Source organism: Rhea pennata, chromosome 22 (genome assembly GCF_028389875.1).
Source record: "Rhea pennata isolate bPtePen1 chromosome 22, bPtePen1.pri, whole genome shotgun sequence".
NCBI lineage: Eukaryota > Metazoa > Chordata > Aves > Rheiformes > Rheidae > Rhea > Rhea pennata.
The window spans coordinates 3,934,293-3,956,633 of record NC_084684.1 but is presented as its reverse complement, the minus strand read 5'-3'; the positions used below and the strand labels follow the sequence as shown (position 1 = coordinate 3,956,633).

General features: G+C 42.4%; 3 protein-coding genes across 14 annotated transcripts in view; all 3 read left to right on the top strand.

The window, feature by feature from the left end:
- Window positions 1–4,752, top strand: part of KIF1B (kinesin family member 1B) — a 95,093-nt gene extending 90,341 nt beyond the window's left edge. For all 10 annotated transcript variants that reach the window (XM_062593680.1, XM_062593677.1, XM_062593679.1 and 7 more), the window contains one exon: window positions 45–4,752. In XM_062593680.1, the coding sequence (XP_062449664.1) occupies window positions 45–87 (43 nt within the window). In that variant the 3' untranslated portion in view covers window positions 88–4,752. The remainder of the gene's footprint in view (window positions 1–44) is intronic.
- Window positions 4,753–5,158: 406 nt separating this feature from the next.
- On the top strand, window positions 5,159–16,817 carry PGD (phosphogluconate dehydrogenase). 2 transcript variants are annotated; one of them, XM_062593683.1, is made up of 13 exons: window positions 5,159–5,225; window positions 5,959–6,034; window positions 6,465–6,644; window positions 6,781–6,846; window positions 7,534–7,652; window positions 9,140–9,209; window positions 9,546–9,680; window positions 10,393–10,582; window positions 13,089–13,219; window positions 13,853–13,986; window positions 14,320–14,419; window positions 15,855–15,977; window positions 16,528–16,817. In XM_062593683.1, exons 1-13 carry the CDS (start codon window positions 5,218–5,220, stop codon window positions 16,645–16,647), a joined length of 1,452 nt encoding a protein of 483 aa, XP_062449667.1. In that variant the 5' UTR covers window positions 5,159–5,217; the 3' UTR covers window positions 16,648–16,817. The 2 variants fall into 2 exon arrangements, with proteins under 2 accessions (XP_062449667.1, XP_062449668.1); XM_062593684.1 differs by lacking the exon at window positions 5,159–5,225 and adding an exon at window positions 5,615–5,785.
- A 773-nt stretch (window positions 16,818–17,590) lies between these two features.
- On the top strand, window positions 17,591–22,341 carry CENPS (centromere protein S). Of its 2 annotated transcripts, XM_062593687.1 has the most exons (6): window positions 17,591–17,680; window positions 17,964–18,087; window positions 18,868–18,901; window positions 19,537–19,603; window positions 20,841–21,008; window positions 21,800–22,341. In XM_062593687.1, the coding sequence occupies exons 1-5, from the start codon at window positions 17,639–17,641 to the stop codon at window positions 20,994–20,996; spliced, it is 423 nt and encodes a 140-aa protein (XP_062449671.1). In that variant the 5' UTR covers window positions 17,591–17,638; the 3' UTR covers window positions 20,997–21,008; window positions 21,800–22,341. The 2 variants fall into 2 exon arrangements, with proteins under 2 accessions (XP_062449671.1, XP_062449669.1); XM_062593685.1 differs by having other exon boundaries at window positions 20,841–22,341.

Genomic DNA, 22,341 nt, shown 5'->3' with positions numbered 1-22,341 from the left:
GTTTCCAGAATTCAACAAATAATTTTTACTTCTTTCTTGTGCAGGTCAAAACTGGCTCGAAGACGCACGGGCCAGATGAAGTACTGAGTCCATGTAACATTCCTCCATCTGCTCTCCCTAACTCACCTTCTGATAGATAAAATGTTACCTCTCATTTTCTCTTTGTGATTCTTGACAGTTTCTCTTGTATGTTATCCTGTGGCTTAACATCCCGTACCTTCCCAACTCTTTCAGCACATTTTCTAGCTGTTCTTAACCCTACCTTTTTTTCTTTTCACTTGTGCTGAGAACCCTACTAGTAGCATGTGGCCAGAAAAAAAAGAAAAAAAAAAGTTATTATGCACGACTCTAAAAAGAAAAAAAAAAGTATTTTTTGTTATAATGATTGTTTTTCCAGTCCAACTGACCTTTTGGTGTCTTTCCCACTGTCCATGTCTGTCTAAAATGTTTTAGGTTTTTCATTCAGTTTATGATTTGGCAGTAGTCACTGGTTCCCTCAGGACAAAGTTTTAACACCAGGGCAAGATTATTCCTTCTGTAAACATTACCCAGCCAGAAACTGCAGTAGCTCCTCAGGCTTTCTGGATCCAGCCTCCAATTTAAACTCTGTTGAAAGCTGATATTGGATAAACCTTTGGACAAACCTGTCTGGGCAGATTGGATTTTGGACTGGTGCAAGTTTTTGAGTTTCCAGAGTCCAGCAGAAGAGGGCGTGACCTACAAAAAGAGGAGGGAACAGCTCAAGAGGGGCTGGCTGTAATGACCTGCCTTTGAACTCTTGCTGTGGTGTGCAGATGAGCAGTGTTTGGCTCTGAATCTCCCTGAGAACATGTACACTCCTCTGCCTCAGAGCTGAGCTGAGCAGACAGAGCTTGTGCTTATGTGAGGAAAAATAAGCAATGTCGCTGCAATATTAGATGTAATCCCTAAAGTTTGAGATGCTCAGCCTCGTTTTGATACGGATGGCGTGTGTTAAGAAAAAAGCCAGCGTTGTTGTTTCCTAGGGTGTGTTCAGGAGATCACCACAGGGGGGCAGTAATTCCCTTTTCTGCTTTTAGTTTGGGCTTCTGAGTTCCTGCAAAAACAGTTCTTGCTTGCCTCTCCTGGAAGAGATTTATGATTCTAACTGGCACATTATGGAAGACTACACTGAGCAGTGTATTTGCATTTCTTTGTGAAAGGCCTGCTTTATAAATGGGTCCTTTATCTGTAATATGTGGATGACATCCAGTCTGTCCATGGGCTCTCTAGAGCCCATCCTCTCTCTAGAAAATAATTTCTAAACCTGGCACTTGCAGTATTCTCCAGGCACGAACAGAAAGCTTTCAGTTCTCCTTGGAATAATTGTTCAATACCTCCTGTGTCCCTGCTGCAATTTTCCTTAGCTAAAACCCCTTAACTTTTAACTTCAGAGAGAGTCCTTCCTGGAGGACAGATCAGGTAGACTCCACTCCTGGTCACAGTGGGGTGCAGTAACTGGCTTGTTGGAGATCAGCTAGGAGGTGTTAGTTCTTGGCCTACAATATAAGTTCTTCATATGGCAAAGCTTTGATCCTTGCCCCAAGAAAGGGAGGCAGAATGAGTTCGCCTCTGAGAAGTAAAGTCATCTCAAGTTTTCAAGGAGCCTGGGATTTTTCAGCTTATTTTTAAAACTGTTTCACACTTCTGTGCTATACTTTCTTGACTTACCTTGGGCACTGATAGGGCTGACTGTGATCCTGGGGGATGTACAGGGATTTCAAGCTAAGGCTCCTGTCTCTCAGGGTGGAGGCAGAAGGGGTTTGTTACTGTAGGCACACTTAGGAAAATACTGTTTTGTAACAGCAGCTCGGGAAGGTTATTTTCATTCAGATCATTTGTCAACAAGTCATGCCATGCACTGGAAGTTCTGTGGCGAGAAGCGTGTGTGGGATTGTCAGCAGTTAGGCAATTCTTTTTTAGCCTTATGGGTTTTTTGCTTCTGCAGCAGATTGCAATGCATAATGGGACCTCCTAAAAACATGGCTGGAAAAGGGGCAGGGAGAGGGAGTCTGACACTTGCTAGGACATATCTTTATATATTTCAAGATAGTACTCCAGTTAAATTGTGTACTCATCCTGTCTCCTGTGGTTCCCAGACTTGCTCCAGAACTGGAACTCAGAGTGAGGGAGTGTCCTGGGGACCCAAGAGCATAATATGGAAAATTATTTTCTTTTATCTGGCTGCATCTTATTTAATTGTGTGACTCAATATAGTGGTGATGTTTCTTTATAATGGATGATATGCACTTCAGGTGTGCATGCAAATAAGACCACTAGTACTGAAAGAGGGCTCCCCAAACTGGAGCTAAGCAGATGTCAAGATGTATTAAGAATGAATTAGGTTAATTTTAAGCACTAAGCTGTTGCTGCCACCATCACTGTTAGTAATAAAGGTGGAACGAGTCTGAGCAGAGGAGGAGGGGTAGCAATTCAGGTGGTGATATTATATGATGCACTGAGAACATTTATTATTATTATTATTTTAACTAGAACAAAACTATAGTTTAAGTCTTTGCTTTGAATAAGCCAGAAAAATGAACTAATGGGATATAGGTATTGCACAGAAGCACGATTAAGGGAATCTTCCTGTGAAAGCAGGAAGAGACAGATGCTTACTTTATACGGAGCCGTAAATGTAAAGCAGTATTGCATAACAGTTACCCTTATATCAGGCAACTTCAGATGGCTTGATCTATATACGGATAACAGGTCCTTAGAAGAGCAAAATTCTGTTCTTAAGCATCAGCATCTTTTAAAGCCTGTCTGTGACAAAAATAGATTCTTGTCCCGTGGAGTTCAAATGGGCATTATTGTTTTCAGACTGATATATAAGTACACAATTAAAGAATTTTTCAACAGTTATTGAAGCCTGTTTTGAGACATCAATTTCCCTGCTCCTTAAAACTGGAGTGAAAGACAATTCAGGTTTTCTTCTTAAAAAAAAAAAAAAAACAAAACAAAAAAACCAGCTCACTTTAAAGCTTTTTTTGATCTAGCCCAACACCTTAAAAACTTATGTTTTGAAATAGACCAAGAAGGGAAAAATGTGCTAAGCTGCCTTCTCTTGACTTTTAAAAACCCACTTTTGCTTACCTACTGTGTGTTGGGGGGGCTCCTAGAGTCAGGCAGCTCTTAGGACCCAGCCACTAGGCATCATGCTGTGGGCCTGCCAACCCACTGAGCATAAGCAGTAGTGGTAAACTCAACTGACAGTTCTTGGAGAAACTCGAGAGTGAACTTGTGCTGTAGATTTGGGTTTTTATACTCTTCAGTAAAGGGAAGGAAAAAAAATAGAATCCTTATTTCCTGTGGAAACCATGGTGTTGGAGCTTCCTGAATACTTTAAAACTAAACTAAACCTCCTATATTGTGTTTTAGAAATGCACTTTAAGTATTTTGTTTTTTGTTAGAAAATTTCTATGTTCTGGAACGTGGAAGGGAAAGGAGTAGTATTTCCAAGCCACTGAGAAAGTTACATTGTTTTTTGTCTTTTTGCCACTGTCTAACAGTCCTTATTACTAAGTAGCAAGGTATTTCAAAGCGAAGACTTTACTTTTTGCTGCTTGTTATCTAATTTATAGGGATTTGAGTTTATGTAATGTATTGTATATTTATATATCTGTAATTAATCGCACATTAGAAAGAGGATTAGCTTGGGAGTAAGACCCATTGGTACTCTGCAATCAACTAATACTGCCTATGCATATGCATCTTTCTGGTACTCTTACACAGCCTTAGTTTGTGTTAGTTTATATTGTGGTGGTGTTTCTTTGTTGAAGATGCAGTTGTTAACCAGCTGCTCAATGGAAGGATACTAATGCTGCTCTGAGACGGTTTGCTGAATGTATTTTAAAATGGGTCTCTAACATGTGCGTTGCATCTCTCCAATGTGGTTTAAAACCCAGTATGTGATCTGAACTTTATTGTATGTAGCAGGAATGTATTAATTTTGTGCTTCCTTGTTAAAAACATCAGCCGTTCAAAGAACAAGATTGAGATATTTTGTTCAGAAGGCCATTTATGCATTCTAAGTATTTGAAATCAAAACTAGTCCAACGCTAACCAGATGGCTGTATCCAATATCAATTGGGAACAGTTTTTAAATTAACATAAGCCATGTATTCAGAAAACTGAGGCTATGTTTCCAAATTAGTGGCCCGATCCTGAGCAGTACTGAACTACCTCCTGCTCATATTGAAAACAAGGTCTACAAGCAGAGAGAGTCTTGGATGATCAGTGCTTCCCAGGATCAGTTCTTAATTTTCTACTCTGCCTGTTCACACTTCCTGTGCAGTTGATCAATGTTCTTGACTTTGGACATTAGACATGCTGTTGCACTGAACTACATACTTTTTTATTTTAATTGTGGTCCTCATTTTCCTATTCAACCTCTCTGTACACAAAGTATACAAGGTATACGCTGTATAAGTGGCCTTCTTGAACAAATCTCTTTGCAAACTGATTTCATCCCAGCGGAGTGCATCAGCAACACTGTACATTAATTTCAGATTTTCATTTTCATATTTTATTTTGTAAATATATGTTTGGAGCTTAAGTATACAAAAATGTAAATATAGTTCATGTATTTGTACTAATTCTGATCCATTTGCTGTATAGCCTTAGGTGTGCAATGCAGACATTATCTAACTGTGTATGGTAACCTTGCACCACTGAGTTGTTAGTGAACGAGGTGAAACAATAAAGGTACAACCAGTGCATTAGCAGCTATAATGTGTGCTTGTTTTATTGTGGTTTAATTATTAGTTTATCTTAATTACTTGTTTTCAAAGCCTTATTTTTCAAGTGTATGCCTTTCAAAATGAAATCGTCTCAACTGCCCTTTATAAGGACTGGAAGCCCTTCTTATCCTTCGTCTTGTTCTCTTCAGCGATGCTCAGCAACGTTCCTGGGGTTCAGCAGCGTTTCTGGGCATTCAGCAGAGGCCGTGGTGGAAAGATAAAACAAGCGTACGGTGCTGCTCCCTGGGGCGGGCCTGCCCCTTTAAGGGGGGGGGGGTGCCCGTCGCCGGGACCATCGGCCTATGGGCGGGGGGCGGGGCTCCGCGGAGGAGCCAATGGGCGCCGCGCTGCTGCGCGCCCCGCCCACGCGCGCGAGGGCCGGGCGGGCGCGCGCCCCGGCAGAGAGCGCCGCCGCCATCGCCGCCCGCCGCCATCGCCGCCCGCCGCCGCCGCCGCCATGGCGCAGTGAGTGCGGGGCTCTGCGTCGCTGCCCTCGGGCCCCGCTGGCCTCGGGCCCCGCTGGCCTCGGCGGGGCCGCCCGCAGGGCCGTGAGCCGGGTGGGCCTCGGCTCCGCCGCCGCGGTGGGGGGGCGGCCCCGCGTCACGGGAGAGCCGTTAGCGGCCGTTAGCGGCCGTTAGCGGCGGCGGAGCCGGAGCCGGAGCCGGGCGCGATCAGCCGCGGCGTCGCGAAGCGGGAGCCGGAGCCGGGCCCGGGCCGGGGCGCCCCGCGGGCGAGCTGAAGGGCGCGGCCCGCGGCGGAGCAGCGCGTTTCCCTCGCGTGCCGCCTCTGCCCGCAGGGCCGGGGCCGGGGCCGTTCCCCTCGCAGGCAGCGGCGCCGCGCGCAGACGAGACGCTCCAGCGCGGCCCCGTTAAACCGGCGCTGTGACGGAGCCGGAGCTGTTGCGCGCTCACGCAGTCGGGTTTGCGCGCTGCCTCCTGGCGCGGCGTTTCGGGTGCCTTGCCTTCGTGCCCACCTTGTTTTGCCGTGGTAACTGGGAGGAAATCTCGGTGCCTTCAGACCGCTCGGTGTGTGCTGCAGGCGGGTCTGCGCTCTGGGCGGCCTGGTGCCCGCAGGGGCCTCCTGCGCTGCTGCCTTCGCTCGGAAAGGAGAGTCGGCGGGGGGGTGGGGGGGGGCGGGTGCCAGTGCCACCCCGCTGCTAACGAGTGCTGCCCGGCGTTTTTGTGCTTCTGCTTCCCAGAGCCGATATTGCTTTGATTGGACTGGCTGTGATGGGTCAGAACCTGATTTTGAACATGAACGACCACGGCTTCGTGGTAAGTGAAAAGAAACTTTGTTCAAGAGGGCTGGTTCACTGGCAGTGGAGCTGAGTGTTTGGGGTTCCCCCCCCCCCTTTCTGACATTCTAATGGGTGTTGTTTCTTCCTTATAATTATAACCTCTGCTCTCTGTCCTGATTTTTAGAGAAAAGAGGCCTGGCATGCCTGTACTTAGCTACTTGATGGATTAGTTACGTATTAGTATGATCTTTCTCTTAAGTTTGCTTTGAAATATCTATTAGTTGTACATCTCCAAAGCACTTGTAAAGACACGCAGGAAGTTGCAGGTTTGTGCCTGCTCTATGCCTTTAGAGAAGAGGGAAGTAGGAGGCCATATGACGTTGAGTCTTGCTCTTATTATTCCTAGCGTGAGCTAAAGTAACAGTTCTGTTGGCAGCTTTAATTAACATCTTTTATTGCTCCGCTAGGTTTGTGCTTTTAACAGGACAGTTTCCAAAGTGGATGACTTTCTGGCCAATGAGGCCAAGGGAACCAAAGTAATTGGTGCTCACAGCCTGGAGGAGATGGTCTCTAAGCTAAAGAAGCCCCGCCGCATCATTTTGCTGGTGAAGGCTGGAAGTGCAGTGGATGACTTCATCAATAAACTGGTGAGGCTAATATTCTTTCTGCTTGTAACTTACCACCGACTCTTGGAGAATTTTACTCTGGAAAAATCTCAGCTGTTTGTCAGTACTATGTTTTGAATGCATAGAGGAAACTAAAATGCTGATTTATTTTTGACAGGTGCCATTGCTGGAGACTGGAGATATCATAATTGATGGTGGGAATTCTGAATACAGAGATACCACAGTAAGCTGTATACTGTTTTATGTCAAAAGTGGATGGATAAAGGTGTTCCCTTCCTGTGGTTCGTTCTTCTCTGATCACCAGAGTAGTCAACCAATAAGATAATTCTCCTCTGCTCAGGGAAAGCCAGACTGAGTTATCCCTGTAAAACTTTTACTGGCAGCTTTTAAAAAGTGAAGCCCCTGTGGAAATTTCTTGTTTCAGAGAGATTTGAAAATCTGAGGATGCTCATAGAATTGGTTTTACCTAGTTGGAAGGTCCTAGAATATGGGTTTCTGATTAGTACAGACGGTATTCTATCTGTTGTTATATCTTGTACATATATGACTATAGGATAATGCAGTAAGATACAACTCTTACTTTGAACCTAATCTGCCTCCCTCACATCCATGTACCTTGCATGTATCACCTGACAGTAAATTCTAAGTCTTTTTTACTCGGCGCTTCACTCTTCTGCCCGGTGCTTACAAGCACTTCGTTCTCTCACTGCATCTCTTTTACAAGGGCCTGTGTCAAAGCAGGGAGAAGTTTCCTAATATTCACATTGCTGCATGTACAGACTTTCTCCAAGATTGTCTGTTGCCGTTTCAAAGCAGAACTGAAAACAAAATTTTAGCCCTAAAATTAAGACCTGGCTCTGGCATTAAAAATACGTATGTATACATAATGCTGCTCTGCTCTTTGTTACAGAGACGTTGTAAGGAACTGAAGGAAAAGGGCATCCTGTTTGTTGGAAGTGGTGTTAGTGGTGGAGAGGAGGGTGCAAGATATGGGCCTTCACTCATGCCAGGAGGAGCCAAAGAAGCCTGGTAAGCATGAGTTAGTGTATTCTTCTTCAGGCTTGTTTGCAACAATAGTCTCCTGTTTGTCTTGAGAGCTGAGGGAGGGAGGAAGGGCTTGGGTGTGTAAGGAACACGATATGTCACTATCTTACTTCCTCAAGGCTCAAGATTTCTCAATCTAGCTGAGGTCACAGGCCAGTGCTGGATTTTCATGATGGACAAAACTTACTCAGTTTTCTCATCCAGGAATATGCAGGCAAAAATAGTGCCTACAGAAATCTGAAGGTAGAAATTTGTGGAAGGGGAGAAAAGAATTTTGCTTAATTAAAAAAAATACTATTTCTTGATTATGACTTTTTCTTTGAGATCTGATAACTTGGAAAATTTTTAGCTGTAAAACAGACAGCAACAAATGTCCCTGCAGTGATGTGCATATCAAAGGAGGCTGTGCTTATCGAATGCAGGTTTAGCTCAGTTGGTTAGAGCGTGGTGCTGCTAATGCCAAGGTCGTGGGTTTGATCCCTATATGGGCTGCGCTGAGGGTTGGACTAGATGATCTCCAGAGATCCCTTCCAACCTTACCATTCTATGACATTGAGCCAAATGCACACATTTCTTTTTTGCAGGTTTCTCCGCCTTACCATCCTGCTGTTTTTGCTGTGTTACTGAAAAAGATTGTACATCAGTTTTCATATGAGACTATCCGTGATGGCCCATTCTCACTGTAAATGTAGAGAGAAGTGTTTTTCTCCAGGCCTTATCTGAGCTTTAGAAACATTAAGTACCTGTCCCTTTGCATCAGCATTTCATCCCAAAATCTGCCTGTTCAAGCTTGATGGTGCAAAGCTGGCAACACCAGTAAAAGTAGTCTTTGCGTTGTCTGATCTTTTTGGCTTAAACTGCGCTATGAAGACAGCTTCTGTCTGCCACCCTTACCTGAACTTTGTTGCTGTCTTTCATTGTACCTGCAGTGCGTGTGCTGACCATGCTGTTTTTCTAGCGACAGCTTTCACTTATTCCAGGCTTGATGTTCTGTAATGCTATCCTGTTGGCTTTGCAATTACTAAAGCTCCCTAAATTACTGCAATGATACGAATAAATGTAGCTTGACTTGCATTCGTGGGATTCCTTCCCTCCCTCTTCTCCTCCAGATCACCTCAGTGTTTTCTTGTAGTTATAGAACAGAACAGGGTTTTACTTAAGCTCTTACTCTTATCTTTTTTGAATGTGGACCTTTGTCATAACCTGCCTCAAATTTCCTGTCTGTAAAAAGAAGGTACATTGAGCTTGTCTGCGCTGTGCTGTAAGAACATGACATAGGCTTTTTTGCATTTCTTGCAAACAGCGTTTAACTCTGGGAAAACCTCACTTTTTATTTGATATTGCTGTATTCAGCCCCTCACCCCATCTTGGCCATTGGCAAGTTACAGTAGAGTGCATCATAGTGATGAATTTTCTTTTGCTGTATTTGTGTCCTTTGCCTCCCTGCTGAGCTCTACCATTTCTCCCCACAGGCCCCACATCAAGACAATATTTCAAAGCATTGCTGCTAAAGTGGGAAGCGGGGAACCTTGTTGTGACTGGGTAAATATTGATTTGATACTGACCTTTGCTTGTGGTTAGATCCAAGCTTAAGTAGGGTTGGTTGCTGACCTTAGTAAGACCAGCCCCAATAGTGGGTTGATTTTTCTGACTGGTTGCATTCAATTCAGATTTACTATCTCTGATAACTTTGGCAATACAAGGAAAGGGTGAAGCTTGACTGGGTGGTGGAAGCTAAGTGAATCTGTGATTAGAAGCACAGTGTTTTCAGTTAGCAGTGGGCTTATAAAATATTCTTAGGTGGAAAAAAGCCATAGGCAGGTATTAAACACTGGCAGTGGTGGCAGCACTATTGTTGATGGCATTTTTTCCTGACAGGTAGGAGATGAGGGCGCTGGTCACTTTGTGAAAATGGTGCACAACGGGATTGAGTATGGAGACATGCAGCTGATCTGTGAGGCCTACCACCTGATGAAGGATGTGGTGGGCATGGATCACGACGAAATGTCAAAGGTGATCTGTACATTTTAGTGTCTTTCCTCCCTGAGCCGTGGTGGCTGCCTGCAGTGTGATGGAGGTAGCTGGGCTTGGGTAAAGGTGGTGTATGTGCGTGAAGTAAATTTGTCTGCTATGCTTTATGCAAGGGTCAGGTGCACAATACTTGTGAGCTTGAAATGAGGTAGGAAGCAGAAGGCAGTTACACCTGAATATTAATAGAATTTGTCTAAATCTTCAGTTCTGCCGTTGATTTCTTTCCAGGAAGCAACCTTTTATGCAGGAATATGAATTGACTTGGCCTGAAAAAAGCTAATAAAAGATTAAGCTTTATAATCAAGCAGGTAATTCTTGCAAAAACTCAGTTGAAGCAAGTCAATAAATGTGATGTGTCTTGGAATGATATGACACTACTGCTTCCAGCTATCAAGGCCTAAGGTGATAAGCAACAGGATAGGCAAGGCCTCTGCCTTTTTATTTGGACACGGGTGCTTTGCAGCCCTGAGTTTGGGGTGGGCTCTTTCCAATTCAGGGCTTCTGAGCAATGCTCTTTCAGAGATGCTGAAATCATTGATAGGTATGGCAGGGTACCAAGAACCATTAGATGAGATAGAATGACACCCCCCCCCCCCGTCTGCTTATTTTCTGATATAAATATCTGTCTGTCTGACAGACATAGATATCTATCTATATATCTATATCTGTATATTTACTTCCCCCCCATCTTCAGGTATTTCAGGAATGGAATAAGACAGAACTGGACTCTTTCCTGATTGAAATCACAGCCAATATTCTCAGCTTCAGAGATACTGATGGCAAATACCTCCTCCCAAAGATCAAGGACAGTGCAGGCCAAAAAGGCACAGGAAAGTGGACAGCCATTTCAGCCCTGGAGTATGGAGTCCCTGTAACACTCATAGGTAACAGATTCTTTGATCTGGCCTTGTCTTTCCTACTTGCATGATTCTTGTCACACTAACGAGCATGGTAATGCACAGTAAATCCCAGAGACGAGCCAACACTAGGGTTTGGCCCACAGAAGACATGTTCCAGATGTAGACTTTGAGAACTGTTACTGGTTTTCTTCTCTGGATTTGTTTTTGCCTTGTTTCTCAAGTGTTGGTGGTGCTGTTACCATGCCTTGTCCATGGTATCATCCCAGTTCTGCTGATGACTTGTGCCAGGTGAATGTAAGAAAAGTATCCTAATAGATTTATGCAACATTCCTCTCAGTAATCCTTTACCTTATCTCCTCCAAATCCCATTATATCCTTGAGAAAATGCTAAAAGATTTTTTTTTAATGAAACCTTGTTGCTTGGGCACCACTTGATAAATCCCTAGACTTTTCTGAAGGCATGAGAATTTTTTCAGATACCTACTTAAGTATTTCAAGCCTCTCCTTTTTCTGTGTTTCAGTATAACTAAGCTAACCTGGAATTAGCCTGATTAGACAAGGACACAAAGCTGGACCATGTTACAGCTTGAGCACAGACAGCTATATTTGACAACAGTGGTAGAGTTCTAGCCTGGGATAGTGGCTGCTGTCTGTTTTTCTACCATGACAGTTGTTTGTGGTGTTTCTTTATACAGAGTATACAGATGCTGGTTTTTATTTTGTAGTTCACAAGGCCCCTAATCCAAAGCCAAACTAATTTTTGGGGAATGTGTTTGACAGTTACTTTGGGTGATATCCCTAAAGCATGTGAGCATTTACCTACTCACATAATGCCTAACAGTATAGCTACCCACCTTTTTATCTAACTTGGCTTTTGAGTGGAGTTACAGTACGGGAGTTGACACACTGAGTGCTGCTTCTACCACAGGCCCAGTGTAGACTTCCCCTTGAGAAAATAAAATGCTCAACAGTTTCTGCTCTCTGACTGGCTTTATTTTTCTTGCTTTCTCTACCTTTTTCCTTTGTCTGCATGGTCAAGTGCTCTTGTATTAGAAGATAAGATAAACTATACAGTAAGCTAAAGACAGTAACTGTAGTGATAGCTATCAGAAAAATGTGGCTGCATTGCAACAACAGATTTTTGCAAAATAAGTTCTTCTGTAAATGGTTTTAGTATTCTATCACAGCTATCTTCTTTTACTTCTAGCCTTGGGAAAAAAAAAAAAAAAAAAAAAAAGGTTTCTCACTTGTGCTGTTAATATTCGCTTGTTTGGAATTCTTCCAAAGATTAAGGGTGGAGAAGACACTCCCTGATTAATCCTCTGCAAGCCGGGTAGTGTTGTTAGGTAATGACGAGGTGATAGGGAAGTATGTGCAACAGCCCTTGTGCAAGTGTGGCCCTTCTTAGGGCAGTTGCTCTGTGTGTGTGGTTTTACTGTGTAAGCATGACTTGCAGACTTCTCCCTGTCAAAGCAGAGTCTTACTACCCCTGCTCCTTCCTGATTCCACCCCAGCCCTTCCCCTCTCTTCCCCCAGTGCAGAAGGACACTTTTGCAGAAATGGAGAAGAGAAAACAGTTCTGACTGTAATTCAGTATGCTAATCCGACTACAGGGAGGATCCAGAATCCTGTAAAAACATGACTCCTTCAATAATTTGGGGAGTTTTTTGGTAGTCCACAATGCACTTAAAAGGAGAAAGAAAACCTCAATAAGAAGACTATAATCAACTTAATCGCTTTTCCTCTATCAGACCTGGAAATGATGTATTTTCTTCATTTAACCACAATACCATGTTCAATTGCAAATACGTACAACTTAAAATGGCATGATTAGGAATTGACTGTGTCAGATCAAGAGACTGGAGTCCTGGCTTTCTCTTTATAATCTGAAGATGCAGCTTGGCTAATTTCTTAGCCCTGGCAATGCAGTTCAGTTAGCTGTGTAGGGATGTTACAGAGCTTTCTTGTGGGCTTTTGAATGATCGTTTTATGAGCCTATCTGATTGTAAAATTTACTTCTTCTTACAGATTAACTTGTTCAAATCTTTCTCTTTGCTTTTGATTTGAGTCTCTGTTATATAATGTGTGTGTGTTCATTTTTAAGCAAGTATAGTTAATATGAATTGGCATTTAAGTAACTGCTTTTTATCTTCAGAAGCATGATAAAGGAATTAGTGAAGTCTTCAAACCTTGTCTGTCTGTAGACTGCAGTACAGCACTATTTTATAGATGGGGAGAAAGATTAAAGTAACTTTTTGAAACTAAGAGCAGATGAAGGTGGATGTTTCATGGCTTTTTTTTTTTTCTTTTCATTTGAAAACTGTATCAGCCAGCATTTATGTTGGCTGGCAATTTGGTCCCTCAGTAATGTTTCTGAAATTTTTCAGTTATATACTGTTCTTCCCATATGACTCCATTTGACTATGAGCTGTGGCTCTCTCACTATGGGCATAAGGACGAGTATCTCAGCTAGACTTCAACAGTCATGTTAGGCTTGTTAATTGTCTGCCCTCTCCTATACTACATAAAGGTGAAGCTGTGTTTGCACGGTGCCTCTCTTCCCTCAAGGATGAAAGAATACAGGCCAGTAAGCTGTTGGATGGACCTAAAATAACGCAATTCAGCGGGAACAAAAAGACCTTTCTGGAGGACATACGCAAGGTGAGTCGTTGTGCTTGTGTCTGTCCCAGTGCTGTGTTAGAGTAGTACGTCAAAGCAGGTTTTGGATGCTGTAAACCCTGGCAAGGCATAAATCTGAGGCACTCTTGTATTTCTCTTCCATGGCAGCTGGTTCCTGCTTTTCACCACCCTATAGAACATTGTCCGGTGGTGCCCACGCAGCAGAATGTGACCAATTCATTTACTGACAGTTAGAAAATCCTGAAGGAATTCAAATCCCACAGGGGGCACTGACAACTAGCTTGGATGCAGAGATTATAATTCATGCACAGCAACTCACTTTTTCTCCCTCAGCATTCCTGCCATTGGAATGAGAATGATGTCTCTTGATCTCTCTCTACTGTGACAAAACTTTCCAACAACTGGAAAGGATATTTAGCTCCTCAGATAGTATTTGCTCTTCAGTAACACATTCTGACTATTGAGGAAGGGGAGATTGTCAGTAAAAGGCTTTGGGAGTGGAAGTAGGCTCTAATTGATTTTTTTCCACCAAAGAGATAGAACATGGCTACTGAACTCAGCCCTGATAAGATATGGACTAAACAGAGCATGCGAACTGTGAAATTTCTCATTCACCTTTGTGAGCCTTCACTAAATTTGAATTTGTTTTTCTAGGCCTTGTATGCTTCCAAGATTATCTCATATGCTCAAGGTTTCATGCTGCTCAGACAAGCAGCCAAAGAGTTTGGATGGACGCTCAATTATGGTGGCATTGCACTGATGTGGAGGGGAGGCTGCATCATTAGAAGGTAATTGAGACAAGAAGTGATGATAAGGAAAAGAAGAAGCAATTTAGTTTGTGCAGTGCTAATCTGACAAGCCTAGAGATTTTCTTGGAAAATCCTTGGAGTTAATCTGCTGATAAAATACTGAGAGACTCTTTCTGTAGTCAGCACTAAAGATTACCAGATGAAGATTATTTCCTTGTGGTTTAGCTACTGCAGATTTTCTTTTGTCTGTGTTTTGTTTTCATCTTTTCTGATGTCTGGCTGAGTCAAATCTTGGCACTGTCATTTTTTAGATTCTGAGCCACTGTTGAAAACTATGAAATCTGATTCTTTGTGTGTATGTGCTCTGCCTAGTGTGTTCCTGGGAAAAATCAAAGATGCTTTTGATCGAAACCCCGAGCTCCAGAATTTGCTGTTGGATGATTTCTTTAAGACAGCTGTTGAAAACTGTCAGGTAAGTTTCCAACGAAGGAAAAGCATAAAAGAAATAGTTGACCATCTGGATTCCTTCCACTTCTTTCCCAGGAGTTCCTATCACAAATGGATTTAAACTGAAGAATGAGACGGCAGAGAGAACGTCTTTGAAAACTATTTATAAAGCCTCATTAATCCCAAAGATCTCTAATCCTTAAACTCTTTGGGACTGTAGTTACTGTAGTGAAGCATGCTATACTGAGGTCCAAATTAGAATTTTGCCAGATGCCAGGGTTAGTGACCTGTCCTTGGAAAAAATGCCTACAAATGCGTCTTGCCACTATTTTGTCAGAAAGTTGGAGAACGTTAGTTCTAAATAAAGAACTTCTGTACCTCTGAACCGCTGCTTTATCAGTGAGCATCCAGATGCATCAAGCTATAACTGAAATCTTGCTGGGCTTGTGATCTGGAGTGGATAATGCTTTATGATAAAGATTTGTTCTTACCTCTCAGATGTAACTGGTGTGCCTCATACAGTGTTACAAGGTATATTTGTAGTGTCAACCTAAAGGTAGTGCATGGGCAAAATACATAAATATAATTTGTGCGGTGTGGTGTTGCTTCTCTTTGATAATAATAGAGCTATCATTAGAAACTTAAAGGTTTTCATTATTACAGAAGAGCCTTGGGTAGGAATATAGCAATTTTGAGGAACCATGATGTCAGGAAAATGTGTCTAGCATGTGTGAAAATTCTGATCACTGCACCTGTTTTGTGTGTATTGTGCACTTGGATTTCAATAATACAGAATATAAAGCTCTGCTCTGTTACTGTTGTTTGTAGTAGCACTAAACTAACAGTGTCCCCCATTCACTAGTCCTAGATCTGCCCAAACAGTGTCTTGATTTGGGCAGCAGAGGACGGGCAGAACTAAAACCAGATTATCTGGCTGACAAAGTCGTCACATTTTATTGTTCATAATTCTTTTTACTAAAGCTGAATGTTCAATGCAAGTTACTAAATCAGGTGTGAAGTTGAAATGAGGATTATCCGTCTCTGTTTGAAGTAATGTGCTGACCTCTTATGCCTTTGGGCAGTCTTTGTACTGTGCTTGATCAGATGTACTGAAAATGCCTCACTGTTTGCTCAGTATTCTCCCCAGTGTGTTCTCGCTTTTGAGATGCATTGCTGATATTTATGTGAAAGAGCGGCACCCTTGCCCGAGGTTGTGGTTTAATTGTGCATGAAGTATTTCTGCACTTTGTGTCCTGTTTGCTAACTCCATCTTACTGGCCCTTATTTTGGATCAATCTTTCCTGTATAAAATTAGGCACCTGCTGCTGCGCATTGTTTCAGACTTTGCCATTAGATTTTACACAATGTGAAACAGCACCTGCTTTTAAATGAGAGTAATCCATATGCTTGCACATAGCTCTGAGGAAACTGTGATTAGTTTCCATTTCTTATCTCTTCAGGACTCCTGGCGACGTGTAATCAGTACTGGAGTCCAGATTGGTATCCCTATGCCCTGCTTCACTACAGCACTTTCTTTTTATGATGGATACAGACATGAGATGCTACCAGCTAACCTGATTCAGGTAGGTGCCTGAGATAGTGTTGTAGATCATCTGGCAACTGAATTAACATCATGATGTTATTTAAATACTAATCTAAAGGCAGTGATTGCAGTACGTCCTACTCACTCCATCACTGTAAAAATAAAAGTATAGATTGCCTAATGTAATTCTGTTAAACCTGAAAATGAAGTCAATAAAATACCTTAAAATATCTGGACAAAGAGTACCAGAGGTATTCGTATTAGTGTCAGCATCTATTAGTATTCTGTCTGTGAAGCAAGGGTAATGATACTGAGTTTCCTATAAAGCATTTTGATCCTAGATCTTTAAGTATATGTCAGTGCTTGTCTTTTAGATTAGTAATTAGCAGAAGTAATATACTTAAGTTTCTACTGAGCTGTTACTAACTAGATATTAATAAATGTTTCATTTGCATTGCTTTTGCTAATCATTAGAGAATAAGTGTGAAAATACTGGAGCCAGATCTTCTAGTTTTCGTGGTTGAGTCTCAGTATGTGCAACTTCTAGTACTTGTATGTGACTGATATTCCTGTGTGTGTTTTTGTTCTAGGCTCAGCGTGATTACTTTGGTGCACATACTTATGAATTATTATCAAAGCCAGGTGTATTTATCCATACTAACTGGACAGGCCATGGAGGAAATGTGTCCTCTTCTGCCTACAATGTCTAATGGAAATATTTTCTCTTGAAGTCAAGATACTGTAGATTTCAGATATCCCTCCTAGGACTCCCCTTTTTAATGTACTGTATTAAAACTTGTGTCTGGGCACTTTTGTAATAACTTGTGGGTGTGTGTCATATATATCATATAAAAAAGCTAAATAAATTTCCCTATAAATATATTGAGACATCTCTCTTTCTTCTGCTGCAGGCCAAAACTGTCTAAAAATGTCTTTGCACAGTATTTCATAGAATACATTTTAATATGAAAATTGCTGTAGTGCATAAGCTCATAGGGATCAAGATAGAGAGGACTGCATTTCAGTAGCTGCTGAAGTGGAGATCGGCGGACAGGCGGCACAGGGACGCGGCACGAGGCTCCTCGGAGGTAAAGGGCTGTGCCGTGCTGTCGCTTACCTGTAACAGGAGGTGGCTTGGTTCCCCAAGTTTAATTCCTGGGTATTCCCCTGCACACAGTCTTTCACACTGTGAGCTCCGTTCCTTTTCCGTAAAAAGGAGAAGGGTGGGATGGATCATAGAGAAACTTGAACGCAGTGCAGCGTGTAAGGATACTTCGAGACTGATACTCCTGTCGCTGGGCCGTTTTGGCCTAACTGAAGTTGCCGGTCGATGCCTGAGCTTAAAGCGGTCACCTGCCAAGGTGCTCAGCTGCTGAAGATCGGCATGACCAGCAAAAGATTAATTTCAAAGCTACTCTTTGGCAGGGTGTGTTGGATCTAGGAATTCCGTTAAAAACCCCACAACATGATCGGTAACTGAAGGCGGTGGTGGAAACTCAAGGGGCCTGAGCACGTTCGCGGTGAGGGCGAGGCGCTGCCGCGCCGCTAGCTCGGGACGCGAGGCCGCGGCCCGGCCCCGGCCCCGGCCCCGGCCCGGCCCCGCGCCGGCCGCCGCCGCCCAACGGCCGCGGCGGGCGGGAAACGCGGCCCCGCCCCGCGGCGGCGGGCGGGAAGGGGCGCGAGGCGGCGGCGGGCGGCGCCATGGAGGCGGCGGGCGGCGAGGAGCGGCGGCTGCTCGTCCAGGTACGGCCGGGCCCCGCCGCCGCCGCCGCCGCCGCCGCCGCCGGGGGAGGCCGCGGCCCCGGCCCCGCGCGGGGGTCGGCGCTCGCCGTGGCCGGCGGCCGAGCAGCCGGGCCCGCGGCGGGAGGCGGCGGCGGCGGCCCGGCGTGCGCGCCGGCACGCTGCGGGGCCCTGCGGTCGGACGGTGCTTTGTGCCGGAGCCGTTTAAATCGCCCCCGCGGTTTGCGCGCGAGCTGGTGCACCGACCCGTAGAGAACCGACCCGGAATTATCTGGGGCTGTTTCAGAGGCTGAAGGCTGCGGTCCACTACACCGTCGGCTGCCTGTGCCAGGATGTCGCGGAAGACAAGGACGTGCGGTTCAGCAAGCAAAGCGTTGCAGCGATTTCGGAGATCACCTTCAGGCAGTGCGGTACGGGAGTCTGCGCGTGGCTGTGCAAGAACAGCTGCTGGGCACCGTGCTTTAAAAAAATAGCGCTGGGGCTCGTTATCACTGATAGATTCGTTTCTTGCTTTGGTTTCTCTAAAATGCAAGAAATACTGATTATAATTTTCAGGACTGGAAAGAGCATTTAAATGCACGTGAAATGTTCTGTGTGGACCATCCTCTGTGCGACAAAGTGACACCGAAGCTACGATTGCTTCTCATAATTTACTTTGATTCACAGGAGCACAGCTGTGTCAGCAGTTGCAATGTGAAGTGATGGGCTCTACTTTTCCTCTGAATGTGTGAGGGTTAAGGTGTAAGAATTCAGAAAGAGCGTACTGTTTGGCGGTCTGATCATCATGTTTGAAAATTCCCACACGCATCAGCACAAATCTACGTCCCTGCTACACCAGGGGGTTGTTCAAGTGTCTCAGGATGAGATCCTAAATGCATAATTGAATCTGGTTAGTTCTTGGGTGGGGGGAATTTATTAGCTAATAGTTTTCAATAGAGGCTTATGCATGAAGAGCATCCTGTCAGCTCCTACACAGTTGTACGAGACTTTTTTTTTGTATTTGTTTGTATGTGTTCACCCTTTGTCAGCCTCATTGTTCCTGTGTCTATGAAATATTTGAAAATTAAATAAGCATTGTACCTCTGAGCTATACTTTTTATGTTTTAATAGCTATAGAAGTGTAATAGTTTTTTTTTCTACTCAGAGCATTTTAAAATATATGGTGTCTTTTCTCTTTTTTTTTCCTCCAGAAAACTTTGCAAAAGACCTTGAAATGTTTGCAAGGTAGGTACTAGAACACTTGATTGCTGCAAACACTTGCTTTTCTTGGATGTTACTCAGATAACTGGATAATCTTTAAACTATCTCTTGTACTTCAGATTTCAGAGGGTTTTATTGGCCTATCTGTGAATTGCAGGTCAAGCTTTTGTTGTCCTTCAAGACCACCAAAATTCTCTGAAAATTCATAAACGGAGAGAAGTCCTTCATACCTCCACCAATCTACATTGTTTTTCCTCATCTTAAATTAATGACTTCATGTAATTGTCAACTGGGTTGATAGGTAATGGTACCAGGTGATGTAGGAGTGGCAGATGCTTACTAGCATGCCTATATTTCATCTGGTTGCTCTAATGAAATAAGGAAATATTTTAAAGAATTGGGAAATAAAAAGAGCCATGATGCTTGATATGCTGGTTGCCAAGTTCTACTGTGTTTCTACACAGAAGTGTAGGAATTCAGATATACACAAACGAATTTGTACAAAAAGCTTTTATGTATTATATTTAGAGTAAATTGGTGCATTTGGTTTACTGGTTCCCTGTTTAGTCTTATTAGTTACTGCTCTCAATTAAATGCCTTACATCCTCACATAACAATGTTGACAAACTCATTGATGTTAATTTTTCTGTTTTATGCAGGCATGCAAAACGAAGCACAGTCACTGTAGAAGATGTGAAACTTTTGGCTAGAAGGAGCAATTCTCTGGTGAGATAAACTATATTTTCTTTCTCACAGTATTCTTTTTAAAACAACTGGTCAGTTCTCAAAGAGTATTTGAATTAAGGCCATAAATGCTGAAGCAACTGTTGCTTAAGCAGTTTCACTTGTTTACAAAAGATAGATGGGCAAGACCATCGCCTAAACAATGTTCTTAGCAATTTGTTTAATTTTTCTTTCTTTCATCTTATTCTGCTTCTTGACAATATGCCTTACTATGGGGACATAGATGTGTTTGAAATCCAAGCAGCAATATTTGGGCTATAACAGAGCTGCTGAGGTTCCAAGTACAATAAACAACAGACATATTACAGCATTGTCACTTGGGGAAAGTAAATCATTTTTTTTTCCTAATGTTGTGTTTCTTTGTTTTAGCTTAAGGTCAGGGATAGCTTGAGTCTTCCTCAAGCTGCTGAGTTTCTTAACATCATTAATATAGGAATGGTTCACCTTGTATTCTCTCACATGCTGGTCTCTATAAAGTCCAGTGGTCTTCCTTTCACTCATATGTTAAGAAATTCCTTGTAAATGCTTAGTTTTGATGTGAAAAAGAAGACAGTGTCTACACAAAGAGGAAGCCCTTGTCATTATCTGATACTTGTTAACTCTCAAAAATGTATTCAGCATGGCATAAAAATATAAAATGCACCTCTCTCAGGGTTCTAAGGACTTTACAGTCTAAACAGATGCTTCTGTTCAAAAATAGAATGTATGTGCAAATTAATGTGTGTCTCTGCAAGAATACATCATGTGCTGATTTTAGTTTTATGTGAGTAGGTTTTTCCTTCCATATATGATTTGAAATATGCAACTGTACTCACTTCTGCAGGCATGGTAAATGCTGGAGCTGAATTTTGTGTTTCCAGCTATCAGCTACTGTTCATTTCAGTCGGGTCCAGAGGACTCTTGCGCTTGCCTTATTATTGCCTTACAGTATTTTAGCTCTGTAAACTACTGCTCTGGATAACCACTGACATTGCTGTTCTGGTTCTAGTGGTGGATGTAACATAGCTTTTTAAATCCTAGTCTTGCCAGGGCATTTCGGATATCTAAATATATTCAGCTTAGACTGAGGGCCTTGAGCAAGAGTTAAAACTGTTTTATGCTTATCATCTTTTTTGAAATGACTTTTTTGGTAATAAAAATTTGCCCAGTTAATTTCCCTTAGGATACATGAACAAATGAAGTTTCAGTGTTAGATGACTGACTAGTTTATTGTTTTCAGCTGAAGTATATCACACAGAAGAGCGAAGAACTTGTATCAAGTAACATGGAGCAAAAGGAAAGGAAGAAAAAGAAGTCCAGTTCAGCAAAGGCAGGGAGAACTTCTGAGGAACAAGCAGCAGCTGTGGCTGAGAGTGAAGATTCCAACATGGCATGATTTTCCTTTCAAGTAACTTCTCTGTTCTTCTTATCTTACTACCTTAGTGCAGTCAGAGATTGCTCTTGCAAGTTAGCAGTAGTATTGAAGATTTAATATTTTAGGTGAATGGGGTTAGTGCTTTTTTTTTTTTTTTTTTTTTTTTAAGTTCCAAAGCTGAAGACCATCAGAATTCAGCAAAGTTTACAGCAATTTAAGTAATTTAGGCGATTTTGTCTAAGAGATAAGTCATTAAAAAAAATCTGTTTTCTAAAAAATCTAGAGCAAAGCATTCTTACTGAGCATAAAACTTTATGTGCACCTCCCTCCATGCTGATACTTAGTTTTTCTGCTAATTGTGTGACTATTCCTTGCTCTGTTCTTAATACTTGAAGTATTTTAAGTTTTTTTCCCCCCTTTTTTTAGTGGCATGTCTCTCACCTGTTGTCTTGATAATTAAAACTTCTTTCTGTCACTTTGTCCTGTGATATTGCTGGTGTACCATCCTCTCCTTCAATAGGTTGCATGACACACATCTTACTAAATATGGCCTCCTTAACAGTGTTCTGAAACATATCACCATTGCCCTCTGCCGGGCTGATACAGGCTTACCAAGTGCTGATTGATATATATATATTTAAAAAAGCAGATTTAAGGATACACGTTAATAAATACAGCCTACAGAAATGAGGATTGGTATCTGATTGAGATCTGCATGAGAAACTTCAGCAAGTGAGAGAATGCTTGCCTAAGATAGCCTAAACTAAGCAGCAACAGATGAAGACAGGCTTGAACTCTGTTTTCTCCTTGCTCTTTGTTACCAGAGACAAGATATTCTACACTGAACTGAGTCTCTGTAATGTGATTATCTAAAGATCTGTAATAAAGTCTACCATTTAAAAAAATTTTTGATTTACAAGGTTAATCGAACTGTTAGGTTTAAAAAGTCATTAAATGAAAATGTTTTAGGAGTTTTCAGCTTCATTCAATTGATTGTACTATTGAAAAAGATCCAAGAAGCAGTATATAAACTTGACCATTAAGAAACGATTTTTCATAGAAATTACAGGATGAGGTACAGCATTGAAGTCTATTAGCTAATCTCATTTTTTCAGTGGAGAGGTTTGAAGGATCTTGACTAATAGAATTTTGAAGAGTCAAAGTATGTAAGTATTACACACTTATTCTTGTTGCAAGTAACACCCAGGATTATTATTAAACAGTAAGAAATCTTATTTTGACACAATAATGTGTAATCTTTCTTCCTCCTTGGCATTTACACTAAAAAAAGAAAATAAGAAAGAAGTAAAAGGAATAGAAAGAGCAAGTTTTAGAAAAGCGAATGAATCGGCAAGCTTAATACCTT